Source organism: Harpia harpyja, chromosome 5 (genome assembly GCF_026419915.1).
Source record: "Harpia harpyja isolate bHarHar1 chromosome 5, bHarHar1 primary haplotype, whole genome shotgun sequence".
NCBI classification, from domain to species: domain Eukaryota; kingdom Metazoa; phylum Chordata; class Aves; order Accipitriformes; family Accipitridae; genus Harpia; species Harpia harpyja.
In genome coordinates, this window is record NC_068944.1 from 52,218,892 (window position 1) to 52,241,066 (window position 22,175).

At 41.3% G+C, this 22,175-nt stretch overlaps 1 protein-coding gene across 9 annotated transcripts in view; it reads right to left on the minus strand.

The window, feature by feature from the left end:
* Positions 1-22,175, minus strand: part of RUNX1T1 (RUNX1 partner transcriptional co-repressor 1) — a 114,033-nt gene that overhangs the window by 86,873 nt on the left and 4,985 nt on the right. For 2 of the 9 annotated variants that reach the window (XM_052786755.1, XM_052786758.1), the window contains exon 2: positions 6,638-6,810. The exons of 4 other annotated variants lie outside the window; for them this stretch is intronic. In XM_052786755.1, coding sequence (XP_052642715.1) covers positions 6,638-6,725 — 88 coding nt within the window. In that variant the 5' untranslated portion in view covers positions 6,726-6,810. Of the gene's footprint in view, positions 1-6,637; positions 6,811-12,450; positions 12,714-19,403; positions 19,523-22,175 lie in introns of those variants that run through there. 3 more of the 9 variants (XM_052786756.1, XM_052786757.1, XM_052786762.1) reach the window with 3 other exon arrangements.

Sequence of the window (22,175 nt, forward strand, 5' to 3'; positions counted from 1 at the left end):
TACTCCACATGGTGCTTTGTTGTAGCCATTCAGAAGAAAAGCAGGAGAAGAATGCAGAGGTGATTATGAAGTGGAATTTCATACCAAGAGCAAATTACACCACTTCACACCAGGAGAACATCTGCAAAGAGCAGCAGTGTGTGTTTGGGCACAATGCAAGGTGCCAGTTTTGATAAAGCCCAAACCAGCTTGGGAACCGTTATCCATCAGAACTTTCCTTAAGCAAGATTGTCACAGCAGATACTTGCGGAGATGCCCAAGATAAATATTCTTTCAAACAGGATGCTGATTTAAAACCATTATCTCTGAGGGATTTTTGAGGTGGCAACCATGGATTAAAGGCTATCATTTTCTGCCATTTTCAAAGAGGAGCTAGACACCCGCTGAGTGGGAGGAAAGACAGTGTGGTTATTGTCGTCACCGTGCCTTCATGGAGAACTCTCTTTTACTATGCTGCTGGTTCAGGTGGGCAATGGTTGGATAAAGGTCATGGACAGTTCATTAGATTATGAACTCTGCAAAAAACTTAAAGGCATGTAGAACACTGGAAGGAGGGACATGACTTACAGGACTTGTAAAGGTTTAACTAACTAATAGCGCTCTCATACAGACACATTATTTCCTTTGTATGTACAAACCCTATAGGAACATGACACTGACCACAATGCATAAACCATCTTTTTTTCATCCTGTGTATACAATCAATGCTTATTTAAACTATGGCTTCTTTACAGTACGACAGGATAAAGAGATTTAAAACTACATGTCTAAGTAATTCACTTTTACTTAAAGGCACCTTTACACCAGAGTAGCCTAAGGAGCTCCTAATGAAGAAGGGGGCCTGATTCTAAAGGTGAAGGATTATGTACATATTTAAGAGTTTATTAGATCACAGTTATCGATCTGATATACTGTAACAGCTCTTTTGTTGCACCATCCTCTGCAAATCCTTCTTATATGGAGGATTAGCGGCACAATAGATCATAATGACTCTGTTGGTCCCACTGCACTATCGCTGACTCCCAGCTGCGTATGCCCACTGTAGGCTACCTTCTCTTACTAACGGGTCCCCAAAACTCACACCTGATAATGTCTGCATGCAAGAAGAAAAACATTAAAATCTGTATTAAAAAATCCTAATGAAATATTAGCAAGGAAAATATAAGTTACTGCTCAAATGATTTTGCTCTCACCTACAAAGAACCCAAAATCATTAGCATGTGGAAATGTCCTCCAAGACTACAGGCATAACTCTACAGACTGGACCGAAAGCTTCCGGCATAAAAGAAAACAAAACCTTCGTTAACTTTCAGCTCTCCCTTCTCCAATCCTACAATCAGAAATATCTTTCTTGGACCAGCTTCTGCCCACAAGAATAAAAAGCAATAGTCACATGCTACACTGATTTTTGCTGCAAAGCCATATTAATTATGTTCCCTCCCTCTACTACTTGTACCTTGTGATCTTAAGTTCTGCCAGTACAGCCATGAACAGCACTGTGCTATAAATTAGAGTATTAAAATTATCCAAAGAAGAGTAATATTCTTCATTTATCACTCAAACAATAAGTCATACTTTAATTCTTCACAAACTTTAAAAAAAAAATTCAAGACCTTTACCTAAATGAACATTTCAGTCTCTTTCAGCTATGATCTTTAGTTTTACATCCTGTTGAACACTTTCCAACTACAGGCTAAAACCTGACCGGCGAATAGAGCCCTGCCTCATGCACCCGCACCTTCAGCCTGTTGAGTGACCTCAACAAACAGCAGCTACAAGGGGCAAGGACTATAACTGACCCTATCCCAGTATTTTAAAATTGAACACCAAGCTGGACATCTAAGAAAATCACATGAATAATGAGAATAGAAGCGTTGATAGCTGCCACCACTGTTTTAACGGGCCATGCCAGAACAAACACTGAGTTGGTTTGAATCCATGGGATGAATAAAAAGAATGTTGCCAAGCATGCTGAAAACGAAAAACTTAAAATGCCAAGAATGATGATTACGTTAATGATCACTACAAAAACAATTAACATTTTCAAAAGTTTATTTGCTGCATAGCACAAACTCCACCTGAAAGAATTTGCTCCTCAGAAGATTTTACCTCTGAAAATAAAAGAGGTCGAGCAAGGGGAGCAAGAATAAAGTAAAAGGGGAAAGCTGCAAATTCAGAAGCGAAAGGGTTAACATGTTTTGTTTCAGTCGGTATTATACCAATGCCAGAATTACAAGGGAAAGACTAAAAAGAGCCAATTTTTTTTTTATTATTCTTTAAAAGAAAAAAAATCAGGCCTATCTGTCACAGGGTTGTCCGGGCTGGAAGAACCGGCAGGAACCTCAAATTCCTGACCAAACCCTCTTCCACACAATGCCTCCTGAATGGAAGGAACCCAGGCCCGGCAGAGATAGCCCGCTGTCAGGAACCAGCCCTGACGTTTGCGGACAGACGGGGCTGGCCTCGCAGGATGTCAGAGCAGCAAACTGCTGTTCGAGATACTGGGTTTTCACACACTCCCAGCCTGGATGTTTTGCTCTTCAGGTAATTAAACAAGGAAACGGGGCTGATGTGTACGAGTCTGACCCCTGCGCCGCGGCTCCGCGGTTCTGCATATCAACTTCCGCACGAACCGCCCGGAGCATCAACAGTCTTCGACTCCCGCTCTCCGCCTCTCCTGCTCCAGACACCAAGCTCTAAAACATATCCTCCTGGAAATATCTGCTGCTGCCTATTCCTTTTTTTTTCCCTCCCTATTTAAGAAGGGCAAAATTACTTGCTCTGTTCCACATGCCTTGCTGCTTTCTCGTAAAAAGAAGGAAAAAAGGAAAGAAGTGGGTACTTTTGGGTAGCTGTTCTTCAGCCAGCCATTCAAAATATTAAATATCTGGGGGAGGGGAAGAACAGACAGAAAGATGAGGCAAGGGTTTCCCAAATTAACGCTTACTTTAAGGTCATCACTCAAAATGAAAAAGATCCTGAAAAGTATTTCCGATTCGTCCAACCAATTGCCAGACATTCACTTAATTTGAACTAAAATTATTCTGATTTAAGCATTATTGAAGAGTCTTTGTCTTACAAGATGACATAAATCATAGAACCAGGCATTAGAAAAACAGACCAGTGTTTTCTCTCTCTTTTCCCCCAAATTTAAGAAACGGAAAAAGGCAGGTGTTACCACCTATACTTGGTGAAAACCCTACACAAGCTGCTCTATGACTGACCTAGTTTCTATGCTCTTTAAAGGCTATTTAAACAAAAATGATTTTTTAAAAAGGTAACACATTCCTACTTCTTTCTGAAAAATCCAGAGAATAGAATATTGGCTGAAAAGAGAAGAGCCCAAAAGAAAGAGGAGTACAAAAGCATGCCTGCTTGTCTGTGTTCAACACAAAGAACATTAAATGAAAACAACTGGCACGCTGCCAAATTCCTATACAGGCAAAGAGATTCAAATAAATTGATTTCACGCATCACACTGACCTGGGATCAGCAAGCAGTGGTACAATGCACTCGCTGCTCCATGTGGGGCAAAGCCCATTAACGTTATCAGAGCCACAGTAGATTACTAAGGGGGGGGGGGGGGGGGGGTGTGTCACAGAGAAAGAACCCAAACTCTGCAAACTCAGGGGAAAAAAATCACTTTGGAAAAGGAACTTCAGCTTCAGACCGAGTGCTTGGTTTCAGTTTACTAATAAATATATTGTGAGAGCTCATCCTCTGCTCACCTCAAAGGTTTCAAAGATCATATTTTCAAATTAAAATAAATACTAATGTCACACACACTCCCCTTACATTCTACTTTTAACACAGTTGTTCTCAAACTCAGTTATTCTCTGTAAATTTCCTCCCTTCCCCATCCACCAGCGTTTTATATAGATTATGGGTTATTTTCTTTGTACTTCAGAAGCTGGATTCCTGCCCAGGATACTCTTACTGGCTCAGAAAGTAAGCTGAAGAAATCGGCCACCGCTCTCAACTGGTCCAAATCAACCTGACCTACAGAGAAAAACGCCTTATTTGCAAGGCAGCAACAAGCAGGGCCCTGGTTCCCTTTGCAGAGTCACCCAGGCATGCTCCCTCATCACAAGGCATTCTCTCCAAACCAGAGTATTTTGAATTTCACTTTCTTACTATGTGTCAAGTAACCCGTGTGTGCTGTGGAGTCTCTTCTTGTCATTTCGGCTTTGTTTTTCATTAAGATCTCTCACACCCTAATCAAGAGCAACGCCAGCAAGCCACAGGTGTGCGCCACATGAACAGATGAAAATCTGATTGTTAGCTGTGTAATAACAATTCACTGTCTATAATATACTCATCCTCTTTTGCATCTCTTATATGTTAGAAGGGGGGGGGTATTATTTCCATTGTACTCTTTAAGATACATAGGTGAGCAAACAATTGTTTTGAAGATAAAAAAGGAAACCAAGAAAAGATGACTTTGCAATAGCAAAACAAAGATGAGGATGCTTGAAAGGGATCACATCAGCATAGGCAGTCTAAAGCTACAAGAGGCTGCTGCTTCAAGGAGGCAATAGATTCAAACACCTTTTATTTTGCCTTTTATTCCATTTTGGTTTCAAATACTGAGTCAAATCTTCTTGGGCACAGCAAAGTCCATATTAAGTAAGCTCCAAGAGTGTTGGCCTCATCTCTAATCACTCATCCAAACTTCAATGTGGAGCTTCTTGGCCATTTCAGACTAAAATTTTCGAACGTGTGACACAAACATACACATCCAGATGTAGGTACCTTACCCAGTCACCTCATTTCAAGTAAATGTCAAAGTGGGAATGCCCAAAGAACTAACAGCTGCTAACCACCACTGATCACTCTCTTTTATAAAGAGCTACAAAACAGTTTTGGATTATCTTCATGGCCAAGGTGAAAAATACACAATATCGTTAACCCTGTAACTTGTGCTATAGAGAGGATACGTTTGTTTTGGTATAAGGCTACACTGATAGAACTGCACAAGAAAGGGAATATTTAGTACACAGCAACTTCGCAATGGCAGAGATGTGCCTGCACCCAGGTGACACAGGCAGCCTGACCTGCCTGACAGTTAACAAGACAGATAACTTGCTGTTCCCTCCCGTTTATGAATATTTCAGTAGTACAACCAGATCATTTAGACTTATAAAGATGAAGTGAATTTTAGTCGTATTAATTCCCTCTTTCTATAAAATAAATAGTATTAGAAAACACGCCTTTCTCCTAAGTTGTAGCAAATTTCCATTATCTTGCACGTGCTCTGACAGCAATAAACCACAATAAGCTTCCCATTAGTATGCCAGCACTGCATGCTTCAGGCATGAAATCTTTACTTTCACATTTATTTATTTTTAAAATCCTTTATGAAGACCCATATGGCAAAAGAAACCAACCAACGACCACCTGTATGGGGTACACTTGCACTTTGAAAAATAGACTATAGATAGAAAAAAAAGAGAACTAGTCAGGAGCTATACACTGCTAAATTAGCAAAATAAAAATGCGACAAGAAACCCTGCTAAGATTATTCATTCTTTTCCAATGCTGCCTCTGTACAGGAAGGTCCCAGAGAAGCATTTACTTGTTTTAAACTGAGCTAGGAACTCGAATTAGAATGCAAATTCATTTTTAATAGGATTTAATTTTTAAAAAGTATGTTCACACTAGTGCACAAAACCTCAGCCCCAGCCCCTCCCCTTGCCATGACACGATGTGCAGAGCATCCTGCTGCCTCTCTCGGATGTGCTCCATCTCCTTTCCACACCCCGCAGACAGAGCAGCGTGGGCCATGGTGTCTCGGGTGGGAAGACGAGTGATATGGTCAAGGCTTAGCTGCCTTTAACCAGAGCATAGCCCAGAGTACTCAGACATTGTTCATTTTGTTTCGGTATCATACTCTGTATGTCATAGGTGAAATGATCCAACACTGAGAAAGAAAGTATCAGAGTCTTGGAAAGCACTTAAAATCAGTTTAGTAGTTTCTTGCCATCTAGACACACCATTTTAGGAGAAAAAATGCAGTTACAGTAAAGACAGGAATGACAGTTATAGGTTATCTAGAAGTTTACTTCTGCCATAGCAGATTTACTTTTCCAGTATGGTAAAAATCTTTGCACACAAGAAGCAGAAATATCCATTCTCGATATCATCTCAACCAAATTTATCACAGATTCCCAATGCAATGAGTTTACCAGAGGGTTCCTCTAAATTACAAATGCAACCATTTTGCCAATGTGATTACAATTGTCCCTTAACCTGGTTGCAAATACTGTTCCAATTCACAGTTCAGGAAACTGAACTTCATTATTTTCACAGCCCAGCCAAGTAATATTTACATGCTAGATAAAGAGCACCTATGTCATCAAAAACACAAAAAACACAGTTAAAAAATTCACATACATGTATTTTTAAGCTAAGGAAGATTTTAGAAAAGTCATCACCGAGGGATTTTATTGTTACTGCTGTACTCTTTCTCAGCAATACTAAAATGAAGACACCACCTTCATTGATTTAGGCAGACTCTTTGAAGGCTAAAAGGAAAGATTTCTTTTTTAATTACAGTTTACAAGGCAAGGTACAGTCATTAAAAATAACTTCTAAAAGGTATGCACATTACAAAATCAAATATTTTTCCGTTCCTTACCTTGACAAAATTCAAAGTTCCCTTTTTTCCGGCAGTCACCTATCACTAAACTCAGTGCTCTCCAAGTGTTTCTTTTGACAGATATCATTCTCCACCAATCGCTCTGCTAATTTCCTCTTTCCTTTTCTGACTGGGACAGATATTATGTTCACCAGCCCAGAGATCAATCTTTTCTATTGACAACAACAAATGAAAAAAAAAAAAAAAAAGAAAAAAAAAAAGGAAGAAGAAGAAGCACATATCACAGCCAGTTTGAAGCACCACACCCCTTCATTTGCATGATAATAGCAGTCTTTTAAATAAAAAGGGAAGACAGAAGTGCTATCATTCTAAATCAATTACCCACATTTTCTTAGTTAATATAAGGCAGTACTTTAAAACTGTATTAATTCTTCAACAAAGGCTGTTTCATAAGTTGCTCATTTAAAACAGTTGACATATAGAGGGCAACAAAGTAAGGGCAGCCTGTATTCTACCATGAAAACACCTATTAGCTAATTCTGTAAAAATGCTTCATTTTCAATACATTCATGTAATATAAAATATTACGTACTTTACCTGGTTCAACGGAAGCTCTAGAGAATCATTTATTAAACGAACATGGTTACTAAAAATAGAGACCTTGCAATTACACATCACTATACTAATTTGGATTTGTAAGTCATAACAACAAACACATTTAAACAAAGGGAGATCAAAAAACTATTGATATATTTACAAAACATCCTCCCACTTCTGAGGCAATTTCCCTCCCACTCCAACACCTACAAAAACTGTTTATTTGGGTTACACAAATACTTTGTCATCTGTATGAGTCTGTATTACAGCATTGTCAGTTTTTCCAAGTCATTAATATGCTTTTCAGGGGTTTGTAATTATGTCAAGGCAGAAAGATTTTCAGAGCCAGGCACACACAGTTATGTACATGCTTCAATCTGCATCCACTATTCAGGTATTTCAGGACATAAAGTTAAGCATGCATAAGGGTCTGGTCGCAGCTGCATGCATCTAACAGAGAACCCAGCCCCAACCCTCTCCTGGACTAGATCTTCCTGCAAAAAAATTTATCGCCCAAGGGCATTAGCAAAAGATCACATTTGTGTTTGTGGTAGAAATTGCAATCTTTCCCACAAACAAGCACCCTCCTCAAATCAAAACAAGCCTTCCCAAGTTAAAGTTAAAGTTACAGAACAAAGGAGTTCACCACTCAAAGTCCTTTCTTCCCATGTTCGTGGCTGGACGCTTCCCCGCAGCCCTGCACAAGCCAAAATTCTATCGATTTCAGTGAAAACAAGAGGCCTGTAAGGACTGCAGGACTCTACCCAGCATTTGGCAACTGAAGCTTTCAATATGACACAACTGCCTTTGGATTTGGAAAATAATCTCCAAAATGTGGTTAGAACTGCCCAACTTGGGTGCAATAACTACTTTTCTAAAATGGTTTTTATTTTGTATGAAATTATCTAGTTGTCACCATGTTCTTACACAGGCAATAAAAATTACCTTTCAGTTGTGCCTTATCATGAATTGTGTATTGTTCAATTGTCCACTGTTTTGCATAGCACTTTACATTTCCATAGATGCATACAACATTCCCTAAATTGTTGTTGTTGTTTGATCTGATTTTTATGGCCATAAACTCATGCCCCTACCAAAACTGAAAAATCCTTCACAGACCAAGTGGCCCTATTAATTTCACTGAGATCATTTAAACATTAAGTTTTCTGCTGAGTGACGATAGCACAATCTGGTTGAAATATGGACTTACAGTGGAACATTAAATTAACATCATATTTTGGATTCAGAATTACACACAGCAGCCATCTGTAAAGATGTATTCATGTTTTGCTAACCTTTACTAATTTGGCCACTAGAAATAATTATGATCAAATATGTTAAATTATGTAACATATAACAATTCAATATTTCTGTCTGCTGAATAGCATACTCCTTTTTCAAGGTTGGTAAAAGATTTTTAAACTTCTTACTGTAAAGAAGAAAAAGTTCTTACTCAGAAAAAAAAAAACCCCTCATCTGTCACCCACTTTACAATGAAGACATCACTTTAACTTATTACTCTTCCTTTGTTTCAGCCCCACGTTCATTTTCTCTATATGCCACATTTTCCAACGTGATGGATGCATTCTGCTATACCCATTCTACGCTAATCTCCTTTTTTAAAATTTATTTTTGCCTCCTGAATTGTAAACTGCTGCTGCTGTTTGAATGTACCTGCAAAATTGTCTAAAGTCTGAACTTCACTGAAAGTAGAATGCCTCATACAATTTGTAGTCTTACAAGAGTGTTATAAAAAAGGATCAACATGTTGTATTACCATGGAAATTTTGAAAAACATACTTTCCCAAACAAATATTACTTTTTCTCAATGGTATGAAGTAATGAAAACCACATGTGTAAATCTGCGATCCGTGCAGTAGTTCAAGCTGCAGCTAATAGAAAATACAGAGAGTGAACTCTGCCATATAAAGGATTCTTGTTACAGAAATATAATGTGAAAACCAGATGCAGACAGAAAACCTTAATCACAGATGGGAATGTAATCACTGGCATACAGAATACTTTTTTGATCAATCTCAACCATATGAGAAATGTATTTATTTTCTAAGGAATGCAATAACTCGAGAGAGTCTTCTATTTGAATTCAGTTAACCTCATATTCACAGTACTTTTATCTTGTATGTGGAGAGAAGAGGGATATAACCTGAGCCAAGATTTTTAGAAGAGCCATTGGGCCTGGCAAATCATTCTTGTATCAGCTTATCTTTCAGGGAATTAATAGGATGTAAAGACTACAAATATCAGGATCAGCCTCAAAAGAAATCAACCATTATTGCACTTCCTAGTTACTGCCAGAAATCCCTTCATCACCTAAGCACTTCTCTGGTTCAATTTTTCCCTTAATATGTGGTTCTTCAGAAATACAGTGCTAAGAGCAGCACACTGTTGCACTGAAGTTCTGCGAATCAGAACTGGAGTCCTACACCAAAGAATCTCCCTACTTCTTTATAAAAGCTGAAGAGCCATTGGTTCAAAACTAAGTTTACTTCAGGCTTCCTTCTAACTGCTGGAAGTCCTCGTGAATGCCCTCTACCCACACAGTTCGTGGATGTCAGCAGGAAACAAAGGACCGCAGCACACTGCAGCTATCCAGCTACATCATGTGTCTAAACGGCAGGTTGCCTTCTACCAACCACCCTGACCAAGGTAGGACGAAGATAACTCCTGCCAGTTTTCATTGCTGGTGACGTTTCTGCTCAACTTTTAAGAGACAGAAACACTACGGTAGTAGTAAACACCTCGTGTAAAATATGGAAATTGCCATTAAAATCAGAAAACCAAGTTCAGAATTCAGGTCATCGATATGCTACCAGCAAGACCTACCTACGCTGTTACAAAGGCTCAGCATCTTCAAGCAACCACACTCCAACAGATCATCAGCCAATTCACTGTAAGAGTTACATTTACCTAGATAAATTTTATACCTGGTGATTGAACTGGACTGTTACATTAAACCGCAATATAAAAAAAAACTTATGGGAGGAAATAAAATGTAAAAAAGAAAAAGCATTCAGAGATGACAGATCTCCAGGCTCTTGGGTACTAGCAATGCTGGTTTACTTCCTGGCAGTCCCTGATCCCCACTGCACTCTCCTCCTGGAGGTACCCACTCTACCCAAGAATACCACAGCTCTTTACACGGCACTGCCCGACTGTCACAGTTCACAACCGAGCTTATTAAGGTAACCCAAAGTTGGTGTTCATTTATTTTAACAGTACTAAATAACATAAACCGCAATTATTTGGTAGTTGTCACACTGGAGGGAAGAGAGGGTGACAAAAGCCTTTGATGGGCACAGGGTAGGCAGATTCTCCCTCTCTCTTACTCTCTTAGAGCCTTTAAGTCCCATTACCACCATCCCATTTTAGGTATCTGCAGTAAGAGGACACAGTCTCTTCAGTACACTGCCACAGGACTCCCAGCAGTGCTCATCACAGGTGTTCATCAGACTAATTCCACTAAAGTTCCTGTAAATATGCTTCCTTAATTGAATGCCTGTAAGCTAGGTGAAATGTGAAGTCAACTACTTGCTTTTTCCCTCCTGTGTTAACAACTAGCAAACCATCTGATGAAAACACTTTGCTTCCACCGCTACAACGGAAGTTTTTTAAGTCATCTTGTCTCTTCTGCCATTTAACTTTAAATTTCTGAGACTGTGGCATCGATAGATAGTGCAGAAGTCAACATTTAACGCTAAAGTAATACAGGCTGGATATGCTTGTCTTATTTCTAAACAAGCATGCCTAGATTAATAATAAACTTTGGCCAGATATGTATTTTATTTTGCATGTTTTTCATATAGCATCATCATCATGTGTGTAGAGTGCTAAAAATGGAGTGAAATCTTCCAGCTGTAAAACAGTTCCACGTGACAAAACAGAGAGAGATCCTGAAAACTCCTGCTTCGTGTCATGTGTGAGTGTGTGTGCCTGTGTCTTTTTTTTTTCTCTCATCTAATTTCATCTGCGAGAGACTGTCCCTAGAGGACAAGAGAAGAGAGAACCAATTATATCCAGAGGTTGGTTTCTCCAAAATGAAGGCATCTGTTCCATGCCAACGACTTCCACATGGAAGAAAAACAGAACTTTGAAGGCATCTGCGTTCATGGTTGACAGTCGCAGATCTTAGGGTCTACTGTAATTGCCCAGCTGCAAACATGATTTAGTTGCTGCTGTTGTCAGCTGATCTCCTTGCACCGAAAAGAAGGGAGCTTAAACAGCAAATAGCCGGATAAAAATCAGATATTCTTCCACAATACTGACAACCTTTTCCTTTCTGAAGGAGGCATTTTTTCTGGTACAACAGGTTTGATGGAAGTAAATTGCAAAGTGATTTTTAAATGACCATTTTACAAAATATTCTGCTTTAAAATGCTATTCTTTAAATACCATAAAAGTCCAAGCACAATGTGCTCATTAGTTGTTAGTATTTCAGGCTGATATTCCATAAGAGTGATTCAGAAACCAGTATGATTCACCAGCCACATAATCCTGCAGCCTACCTTATTTAGGCAAGTAGTCTCAGTAAAACCAAGAGTACACCTGAGCAGAAGCTCAGAGTTTTCACACAAAATGCATATGGCAGATAAATAACTAGTATGATATTTGCTACTCAACTCATGCCATTTCCAGTGTGAGTGGATACTTTCCAAAATACACTTAAAAGAAACATTACTGGTAGTTCAAAACCTGGCTTACAGCATTGGGTGCGACACTTGCAGCGAGATACTCAGCAATGCTGTGAAGCCTTCACTATTAAAAAATCAAGCAAACAGTTAACAAGAAGCTCATCTAAAGTAGCAAGACCCTAACTGATTTTCCAAAGCACAGCACTGAGCGCCATTTAGGGATCCAAGACTACTGATGGTGCAGCTGCAACAAAGACAATTAAAACCCAACTGGCCTAAGCAGAAAATGCATTTATATTCCCTGTCCTCCACTCAGGATCATAGTTTCCAGAAATATTTCATGCACCTCGTGAGTTTTTGTAGTTTTCTTACCTAGGACTTTTATCAACAGCCTGAAAGAAGGAAAACGCTGTATGTTAGGGAAATACCTCTTAATTCTTTTAATTTTTTTTTTTTTAAATAGAATTCTTTGTTACTCTCTTGGATTCCAGCTGCAATCCCAAACACACTCTGCAGCGATGGCATTCAGCCCTTCAAGCCAGGTAGCCACACAGCTTAGAAAGGGCAGTAAGGATTCCTACCCAGTTTCCCTTGTCTGGCACATACCTCAAATTATTATGAACGCATGAAGTAGTGAACCTGGGGGGACACAGTAGGCTTGACGCTTCCTGACCACTTCTAAATTGCCTCCAGGAAGGACAAGAGTTGGGAGCGAGGACAATTAACACAGCCACCTGCTTCCTGTGACCTCCTGGGGAGCAGACACAGCCACTGATGACTTGCCCTGGCAATGTCACTGAGGTCCTGCCCATCCTTCTCTTCCCAGAGCAGCTCAGGGATAATAAAAACAATAGCGGCCAATACTAGCTCTGTAAGAGAAGGCGAAATGTAGGCTGGAATTTAAAAAAAAAAAAAAATTAAGAAAATTTATCAAAACCTCCCCATGCGAAGAGGATGAGACCAATAAATCTCAGAATGTGGATTAAAACTACTGTAGCTGTTATTTACTGTAGCTGTACACTTCTCTGGAAATTTCTGGAGCAGGCAGCTGGCTTAAACACAGTTTAACACAGCTCTTGGGATACAGAAATTGAGAAACCTGGCCCCATGGACTCAGAGGGAACCTCTGAGAGTATTATTACAGAAGGAATAGACTTTTTCTCTCCTTTATATGGAAGTCTTGTCAGATAAGTCTATCATTTACAATTCAAAGAGAATGACTTACTTTACACTGAGACCTGAGCTAGCCCACTTTATGAGGGCCGTATCTGGATCTAAGCCTCAGAATCAATCCAACAAAGTATTGTTAAGATCACAGATGTGAGATGGAAGCACGGAAAGCTTGAGGGTCCAGATCCTCAGACTGGTGTTTAGACAAAAGAAACACCATCTTCAGTGAGAACTGGGCATGTGAATACCATGGAAGATCTGAGCTCCAGCACTTTAATTCAACATTTACAAGCTCTGCTGACCCATGGAGTTGCATTAATTTATCATGGCACACATGAAATGCACGTAACATTCGGAAACTAAGCTAGGCTATTCAGTTCACTACAATGGTTTCCTTGCTCATCTGCAGCATGCTTTAATACAGGTTGCACCATGCTTTCCAGCGTTAAGTGGTTTGCCAACAAGCTTTAAAAATAATAAATAGCACAGTCATGAAACAGCTTTTGCTTAATGGTTCCTAGAACTTGGTGAATTCACTCACTAAACCCCTTTCTATAACATTACACTTAAATACTTTTAGCAATGCCACCATTAAAATAAAATAAAACATCATCCTGGCACTACCATCCATTGATAGCACACCCGCAAGTGCCATTATCCCTAAATTTGTTGGCAGCTTTCTCTGGCACCACTAAGCTTTAATGGCTCTGGCAACAAAGCCCACCTGGATGTCACTGAAAGCACTCCTTTGGAGCATTCTTCCCAAATATTCTTTGCAGCAGTATCATTCTGTCTCCTTTGCTGCATCCTATCATCTCGTTTTCTGACAATAGCCTCATCCTCTCTTGGTGTCAAAGCCTGAGCTGGTCTGGGGCCGTTCACTTCTTGAACTTGCCTAACACGTGCGTGATTCAATGTTGGGATGAATTTTCCAAGAGGATTTCAGGACATCAAGTATCTTTGCTGCGGCTCAGGTTGAGTGTTCACTCGCATCCCAGCTTTAAAATTCATCGTATTACATCCTAGTAAGACAACATGACCAAACCAGTGGGAAAGCAAAGCATAGGTACAAAACCCTATATAATGTGATGCCTCATAACAGAGATTGTTAAACCTTGGGACCTCCAGAAGGCGCACACAGATTTACTCAACATGCCACCCAACCTGCCATGACAGCATGAAGAACCAGTGTCCTGATACTTCCATTACAGAAGTAAATGATATGAAAAACAGAAAATATATTCTGGAAAATAAATAATTATGGAAAAAGTGGAGAAGTTTTGGGGGTTGGAGTGGGATTTTTCCCAAGCTATTTAAAGTGACACCTGGGCCACAACCAAAAGGGGCACCTGTGTGGTCATCATCAGAAATCAAAAAAAGTGGACAGTAGGTCTCCAGATGAAAGGAACCACAAAAGAAAATGGCTAGTGGTAATGACTACTACTTATGCAAATTGTATATTGACATCCAACAAGGCAGACATACATCATAAGCCTCCTAGAGCTACAAAAGTAACTACAGTCTTGTACAATTTGTGATGGTCATGCAACCATCTCCCCAGATGCTTGTCAAACTCCTGGTTTTTACTCACTGCATGAACCTGGCTTTTCATAAATATTATCTGTTTTACTATATGTCATAGCCTGCCACTGTGTGCAGATTAATTCCACTCCACTAGGTGGAGTCTTCTGTCTTTCCAGAGGCCAACCTCATTTCCAAAAGAAGCTATTATCCTCCATGAACTTTGGATATTTACTTCTATCACAAGCACCATAGTCCACCTGTCTTGATGGACACAAAAGTGGCAATGAATCAAATGCCTTCTTGAAATGACTGAAGAAATCATGAACTATCCTATGAAGATCCCATATCAGTATGTTGCAATATGGGATCATTCAGGAATACTGCTGCTGTACAGTTCTGTACGACACAACCGTACTTTTATGATGACTAAATACAATAAATAATACTGAGTAAAAAAAGGTATCACTTACATAAGTCACCATATCACACATGCCCCAAAACTACATATAAACAAAACCAAGTTGCTGAACTTCTTTTAAATTCTTTGTGTGTATTCAGAAATATTTGGAATATCTAGGATGCCCTTCCTTTCCAGGCATCCCAAAATGTGTTACAGAAAATGAGAGGGAGCATAAAAGGATTTCTTTCCATATTCACATTTCCATTCACAACCACTGGAGTTAAATATGGCAACTATTCAATAGGAACAGCAAAACTGCATGCAGCATTTTTGGCAAAGAATAAGAAAAACAGAGCACTCCCATGAATGTGTTCAGAAAACTTAGATAAGAAAATCTGGATACCCTGCATCCAGCTATAATCTTTCTTTTGGGGTTGGACTCCACCCCAACGCCTGTGAAAAGTACCAAAAAATGCCATGACCGAAGCAAAAAGCCCCTTGGTTTAAAAACTCTTCAGGTAGACGGTATTTCCACTAACACGCTATGGCAGAGCATTTGCTCTGTGATATTCGCGAGCAGAACGCTCCACGTAGGCGCCAAGCACTAACGCGAGGCTCCTCAAGGCTCTTGCATCCCCGGGTCAGCCGAGGTAGGGCCTTCTCAGCGCGGCTTCTGCTGTTGGCAGATATCACAAGCTATTTCAGGCTACAGACACTTTGCCCCGATCGGCCATGTTTTTTGTAATATTTACTTCTCGTACATATGTCTATAACTATGTATACGTCCCACAGAAGGTGAGGTTTAACAGGGTTAGCTTTGTTGGGGAAAAGAAGGTTTGGAGGAAAGGAAACAACTTTCATGTTTAGAAGATTTGAATCTAGTGACTGTCATGGGATGTAAACACTCTTCTGGGGAGGGAGGCTTTTTGTTATGTTTCAGGAGTGCGCAGAGTTTTGGATAAAATCTGTATAAATAATCATCCCTCTGTCATTCAACATAAATTTATGCACATGTGTGCACACAGTTATGTTTGGGAATACAAACTATAAAGTAGACATGCCACAGACTTCTAGACAACCTACCACAAGCACGGATCTCGCACAAAATCCATTCTATATTTAAATTTCAGTTTATTGAATTTTAATTATTTCTGATCTGTAGATCACTGAGGAAAATCCCCCAAGGTCAAAAGCTTACAAATCCAATTGCAAAACCAAACAGAAGCATCAGCAAGGCCCTTTCCCATGCAGACACCCGCCAAAAAACTGAGTTCCTGACTACTAGATTAGAATCCAACAGCTAAAAACCATTTAATATTAAAACCAGGTAATTTTCTATGTTGAAATAAAGAAGTAAAAGCTCTCATTTTATTCTGCACGTGTTTACTCATGTTATGTACACAGGGGTCTATAGATCTAACAGTGAACTATCACTTCTTCATTTAGATCCTTATTTATAAAATTAACAAACACAAACCCTTTTCATTATTTTTTTAAATTCAAAAGCAACAATGTTATTTTCTCTGGAGATGCCTCTGATAGAAAATTTATGCTCTGCCAATGCTGTGCTTTCCAGGTTCATAAAACTCACTTGGATTTGCAGCACCACAGCAGCAAGTATTTTCTGTATATGCATTCAAGACTGATTTAATCATTTCATTTACCATGGAAAAAGTTACTCCAAAAGCCCCACTAACTAAAATGTAGTTGATGAGCCTAAACTTAAGATTTGCAGGTACAGCAGGAATGAAACAAGCCAAAGAATGTTCTATCATACTCTGAACGTCCTCTACTTTGCACAAGGTCCTCAGTACTAGGTAAAGCTGTACTGTTGCAGTGGGGAAGCAGTCACTCATCATTTTAAGATACAATCATAGTTTATTAATAAAATTATTTTAAACATACAAGTTAAATCCTTTTACCAATATAGTGACATTCAGCTATCCAGTGCCATTTTTACAGTCCAAATAGATATGGTCCTAATTGCATAATGCCATTTTATCTGCTGAAGATAAAAGTGCCGATAAACAAAAATGCACATTAGGCAGGAGATTTTTCAGAATAGATTTTTTTTTAAATAACCCACTTGCATTAACAAAAGATTGCAATGGCTTCCAAATTATAGGGTGTTATTTTTAGTGGAAGTAGTTCAATATTCATATTGGAGCAGATGTAGCAGTTTAACAAAACAGCTCTTCAAATCCTGCACAAATTGAAAACAGGAAAACTGATTGCATTTTCTCTTATCACTTTCCTTTTCTGAATTGACACTTTTGGCCTTCTGAAAATTTACACATGGCTTTCATCTCAACAGCACCTGCTGATCAAACAGAAACCTAACATTTTCATGAAAATGGTATAAAGGACTAGTTTTCTTTTTACCATCTTAAAGGGCATCAGCAGTCCACTTGATGGCAACAATTGCTGAGTAGATGGCACACTCAGAATACATTTTATATTTTCATTACACTTACTTTTAAAAATGAGTTAAATCACTAGTGGCTCTTTCATATTAGCTCTTTGTCTGCTTTAAATTAATTTCAATCTCTATCTCTGCCTAACCCTGTTGGGTTTCATTCTACAGTCAGCTAGATTTTAAAGAAGATCTGAAAGCCTTTGAAATAGTAAGACACATTGTATGTTCTGGGGCCACCGGTCTTCTTTATATATGCAATCATATAAATTAATATATACAATTATGCATACACATGCACATATTGCGCAGACATTTCTTCTTACAGTGCTTATACTAAGGAAAAAATGTGTATATTTATCATTCTGCTATAGTCTCACTGCACTTAATTCCCTAAGCATTGTTAACAGAGCATGTTGCGTGGGGGAAACTCAAAGTGCATGTATTTTTTTTAAAGTTGTTCTTTGTTTCCTTTGCAATTTCAAGACTGGGAGGAAGGTCTAGCAGGTGCTCTGGAACTTGAGCATCAAGACTGGGTTGAGATGCTGCCATTGGCAAACATGGCAAGCATGCAAACAGCAGAATCAGAAGTCCTTGTGCTCCTGCAAAAGTTTAAGGTATCAGGTCATGTATATAAAATATGAAACATAAGTACCTTGTTATCCTGTCTGCTTCTGAGCCTGTAAACTCTGAAGCGCAGCAGCAGGTAACAAGGACCATCTTCCCTTGTACATAATTCTAGGTGTAATTAAAGATACTCCTGAAACCTGCTATGTGTCAGCTTCTTAACTGATAGAGCCCTAACCCCTCTGAAGTACTCTGCTGCCATCCATTACCATTCTGCTTCAGTGATAAGGTAACCTGAAGGCAGAGATGACATACAGTAATATATGTGCCACTCCAGACAGTTGGTTCGTGAATTTCAGTGTTTCATCATGCTCACTGAGGCAATCGCAAACCTGAAATGTCAATATGTTCAGTCAATGGAAGTAAAATAATGGGGCTCTATTGTCTTACCCTATCGATCCGCTGCTGTCAACAAGAATACATGCCCCCCTGGCTTTAAACAAATTTTAATTAGGCTTTTAGTTACCGAATCATATCTATATATCTATCTGCGCAAACACTTGACAAAGTGAAACGGCAATATAAATATTTCAAACTTTTAAATATATTTTAAAGGTAATTGTTTAATGTTGCTTGAAGATATGATTGCTGATAAAGCCGTTTGCTAAAGCAGCGTGCGTGCACACACCTAGCGTGCAAGTCACCTTAAATCTGGCGAGAACTGAAAAATCACCATCAAAAGTCAAAAACAACAACAAAAAAGCCCACAAGAAAAAAAAAAAGGAAAAGAGGCCACTTCTCCTAAAACCCGCTGCCATCCTCTGCGGGGATTGTGGAAGCCGGGAGCCTCCACTGAAGCCGCCCCGACACCGACCGGGTGGGGGCCGGCACGCCCGGGCGTGACAGCCCGCTGCTGTCAGCGCCCCTCACGGGAGAGCCGCGCTCGCGGGAAGGAAGGCAAGCCGGCCCGCCGGCCCGCGCCCACGCCAGCAGGGCGCCGCCGTTCGCCTTGGCCCCAGCCGCCACCCCGCTCCCGCCCGAGGCCGGGGGCTCTCCCCCGCCGCGCCGGTCCTTCCCGTCCCCGTCCCGTGAAACACCCAGACCAGCCGCTCTCCTCCCCCCTCGACTGCATTTCAAGCGGGATGCCTCGGTAACCTATTGTTCTCCGGCTACCTCCTCCCTCCCCCGGCCAGCCCGGCGGGCGACCCCCTCCCCGCTCCCCTCAGCGCGGCCCGGGGGCGGGGGGAGGCAGCGCCCAGGCCGCGGCCGCCCCACGCACAACAAAAGGCAGATCCCTTCTCCCTGCCGGCTAATCTCTGCCCGTAAATCCCCCGCCCGCTGCGGGGAGAGGGGGGGAGATAAGAGGTTACATCTTCACTTCTCCCCGCTCCTATCGACTTGTGCAGCGCCGAGGGAGCCGGGCGGCGAGGGGCGGCGAGGGGTGTCCCCCCGCCCGCCTCTCCCCGAACCGCGGGTGGAGATTACCTTCCGGCGGAGGGAGGGAGGGAGGCGCCGGCGAGGCCCGGGCTTTGTGCGCCTTACACGCCTCGCAGCTTATCTGCGGCGCACGGACGGCACATCGCGCCTCCGTGGCCCTGCCGGCGCGGGGGGAGCGGGACGGCGGCGTGCATCGGGGCGATTACGGTATCAGCGCGGCCCAGATGGAGGCCGGAGGATGCACGGTGGGAGCGGGGCTGGGGCTGGGGCCGGGGCGGCACGGCGCGGCCCGGGGTCCCGGGGGAGGCCGCGCCCGGCATGAGGAGAGGCACCACCTCCGCGCCGCCCACCGGGTGAGAGGGCGGCGGCTCCCCGAGCGCCCCGGTCTGCCTCCCTCCCGCCCGCCCGACCCCAGGCAGGCGTCCGGGCCGGCTCTGTCCCTGGAAGCTGCCCCGAAACCTCCCCGGGACAAGGACCCTGCCAGACACCCAAGGGAGCGCAGCGAAGTGCAGCGCTGGCTCCCCTGCGCTCCCTCACCTGAGCTCACCTCCATGTCCGCAGAGCACACCTACGTCCTGCACGGAGCACGACGGCTCCTGGCCCAGCGCGGTGGCGGGACGTGCCCGCTCCCGGTTTGGCCACGTCCCGGCCCGACCCGACCCTCTCGGCCTTGCCCGTGGCAGAAGAGCCTGAACACAACGCTGCTGCTATGAGCAGTGGCATCGTTCAGAGGATGAACGATAAACCGGAGTAGGTCCCTACACTTGACGGTTCAGGTTTTGAGAAAACCGAGGGTTTATTTTGACGGGAGTCATCGAAGAGGACTGGGTTATCATGAGGTACGGGGAGGGGAGGCAGCAAAGCAGCCCGGCGTGCCTGCCTGCCACAAGCACAGCCAGCCAGCAGAATGACTGCACCAGCACCATGCTGCCAAGCGAAGTCCGCGCGCTCAGGTTTTAAAGTTTTAAAAAATGTTTCTCCCTAGGAATCAACACTTATTTGTTAAGGAAACGCGTTTCCATTGCGCGTCTGCGGAGGAGCACCGTGAAGGCTGGGAGGAGGACAATGACAGCACGCTGGAGCGAGACAGGCATTGTTCAGTGCAGAACTCCTTCCAAAAAGCACTCGTCCAAGATAGCAGTTTTTTTCCACAAGAAAAGAAATAAAGGGAATTTGACACATAATACAAAGTGAAAACCAGAACCTAGATGGGGGAAGGGCGTGTGTGTGAAAATCATGTCACTGCAATGAATGTCAGATAAAAAGGGGTCTGTCACAAATCCTCCACTAATCCAATAATGTGAAAACCTCTTGGTATCACTGAGACATAGCACACGGTAATTTTTTTTTATTTTTCATAAACCACTCTATATGTTTAGCCTTAGAAAAACAGCAATTTGGCAAATTTTCCTATCAGAAAAACAGGACATTGATTTTTCATTAAAGGCAAACTGATTTTCACATCTCAAATTTACTGTGCATTCCTCAGCCAGTATTTTTACCCTGAAGAAGGGCCACTTCTCCCTCAACTTCCTCCAGTTGTCAGTTGTGTGACAACCGTATTTAGAGGTAATCAGACAGGTCATATTACAAAAGTTAGTCAACTCATTTGAAACCTTAGCCCCTAAACTTAACGGTATGTTCTATGCATTTCTAAAGAAAAGTGACTTTAATTAATTCAACCTGCAAGGTACCACAGAGCTTCCTCTCTGCATATGTTCTTTCAAAATATTATGTACAAATGAGAGATTGCTCTTTTTAGGGATTTTTGTTATGGATTTTTCCTTGAAATACATATATATCATGCCATGAACTAATTTAGGATCCATCAGATTCTCATCTTGCAGGGCCACCATGTGCGTCTTATATCTATGTTGGCCATTCCGACAGGCAGTTTTACTACTCGAATCACAAGTGTCTAAAGAAAAACCAATCCAGGATCCTTTCTAATGTAAACAGTTTGCTGCTAAAACACTCACATTTAAAAATAAAGCAATGTGTGCTAATAAAATAAATACAATCAGACTACAAATGTGTAACAGAAGTGGTGTTCCATAAGCACAGCTGTCTCAAAGTCCAAGCTGCAGGCTAGAAATCTTAATTTCAACTGACTCTCTCTTAATAATGGGTTACCTTCCTATAAAGCGTAAAGTCCATCTGCCCCAGGCAGATAAGTTCTGAAGCATTAAAATAGATAAAAATCTAACATTTTCTTTCTTGTATTGAATATGTGAATTCTAGTGTGCTATAATGTGAGAATTCCAACATATGACCATTATGGCATAATATCTCATAGCTCAGCTTGTCATTACTTCACTTGTAATTCTTATGTTAATTATGTTCGTAATTACTATAAACAGATGTGGTAGAAATTCATGTGACCTTTTACTGCAGAATGCATTTCTCACTCTTTCCACATTATTTTACTAATACAATGTTAAACCAGAGGAAAGTATTTCTGACACACTCCACATGTATGTGTGTACATGTTTAACATGAAACCATTTCTACCTCATATTTCAGCCAAAGGACCACCTATATGTCAGTACATTGACATGAAAGTGATGGTAACTGAGAAGTCTACCTTGAAACATACCCCTGGAAGACTGTGCTTACAGTGAACCTTTTTGACTAAACCTAGCTAAAGCCACCACTGAAGCCTAGGACTTAAATGGAGCACCGCATTTTTTATTCAGCACCTTTGTTAATGCAGTAGTATCCTGCTTTACAGCTACAAGTACATGACAGCCATACAGCAATTTATTTTACTACAGCCCAACCATCACCGTCTGTACACAAAACACTTTTACAATAAAATCA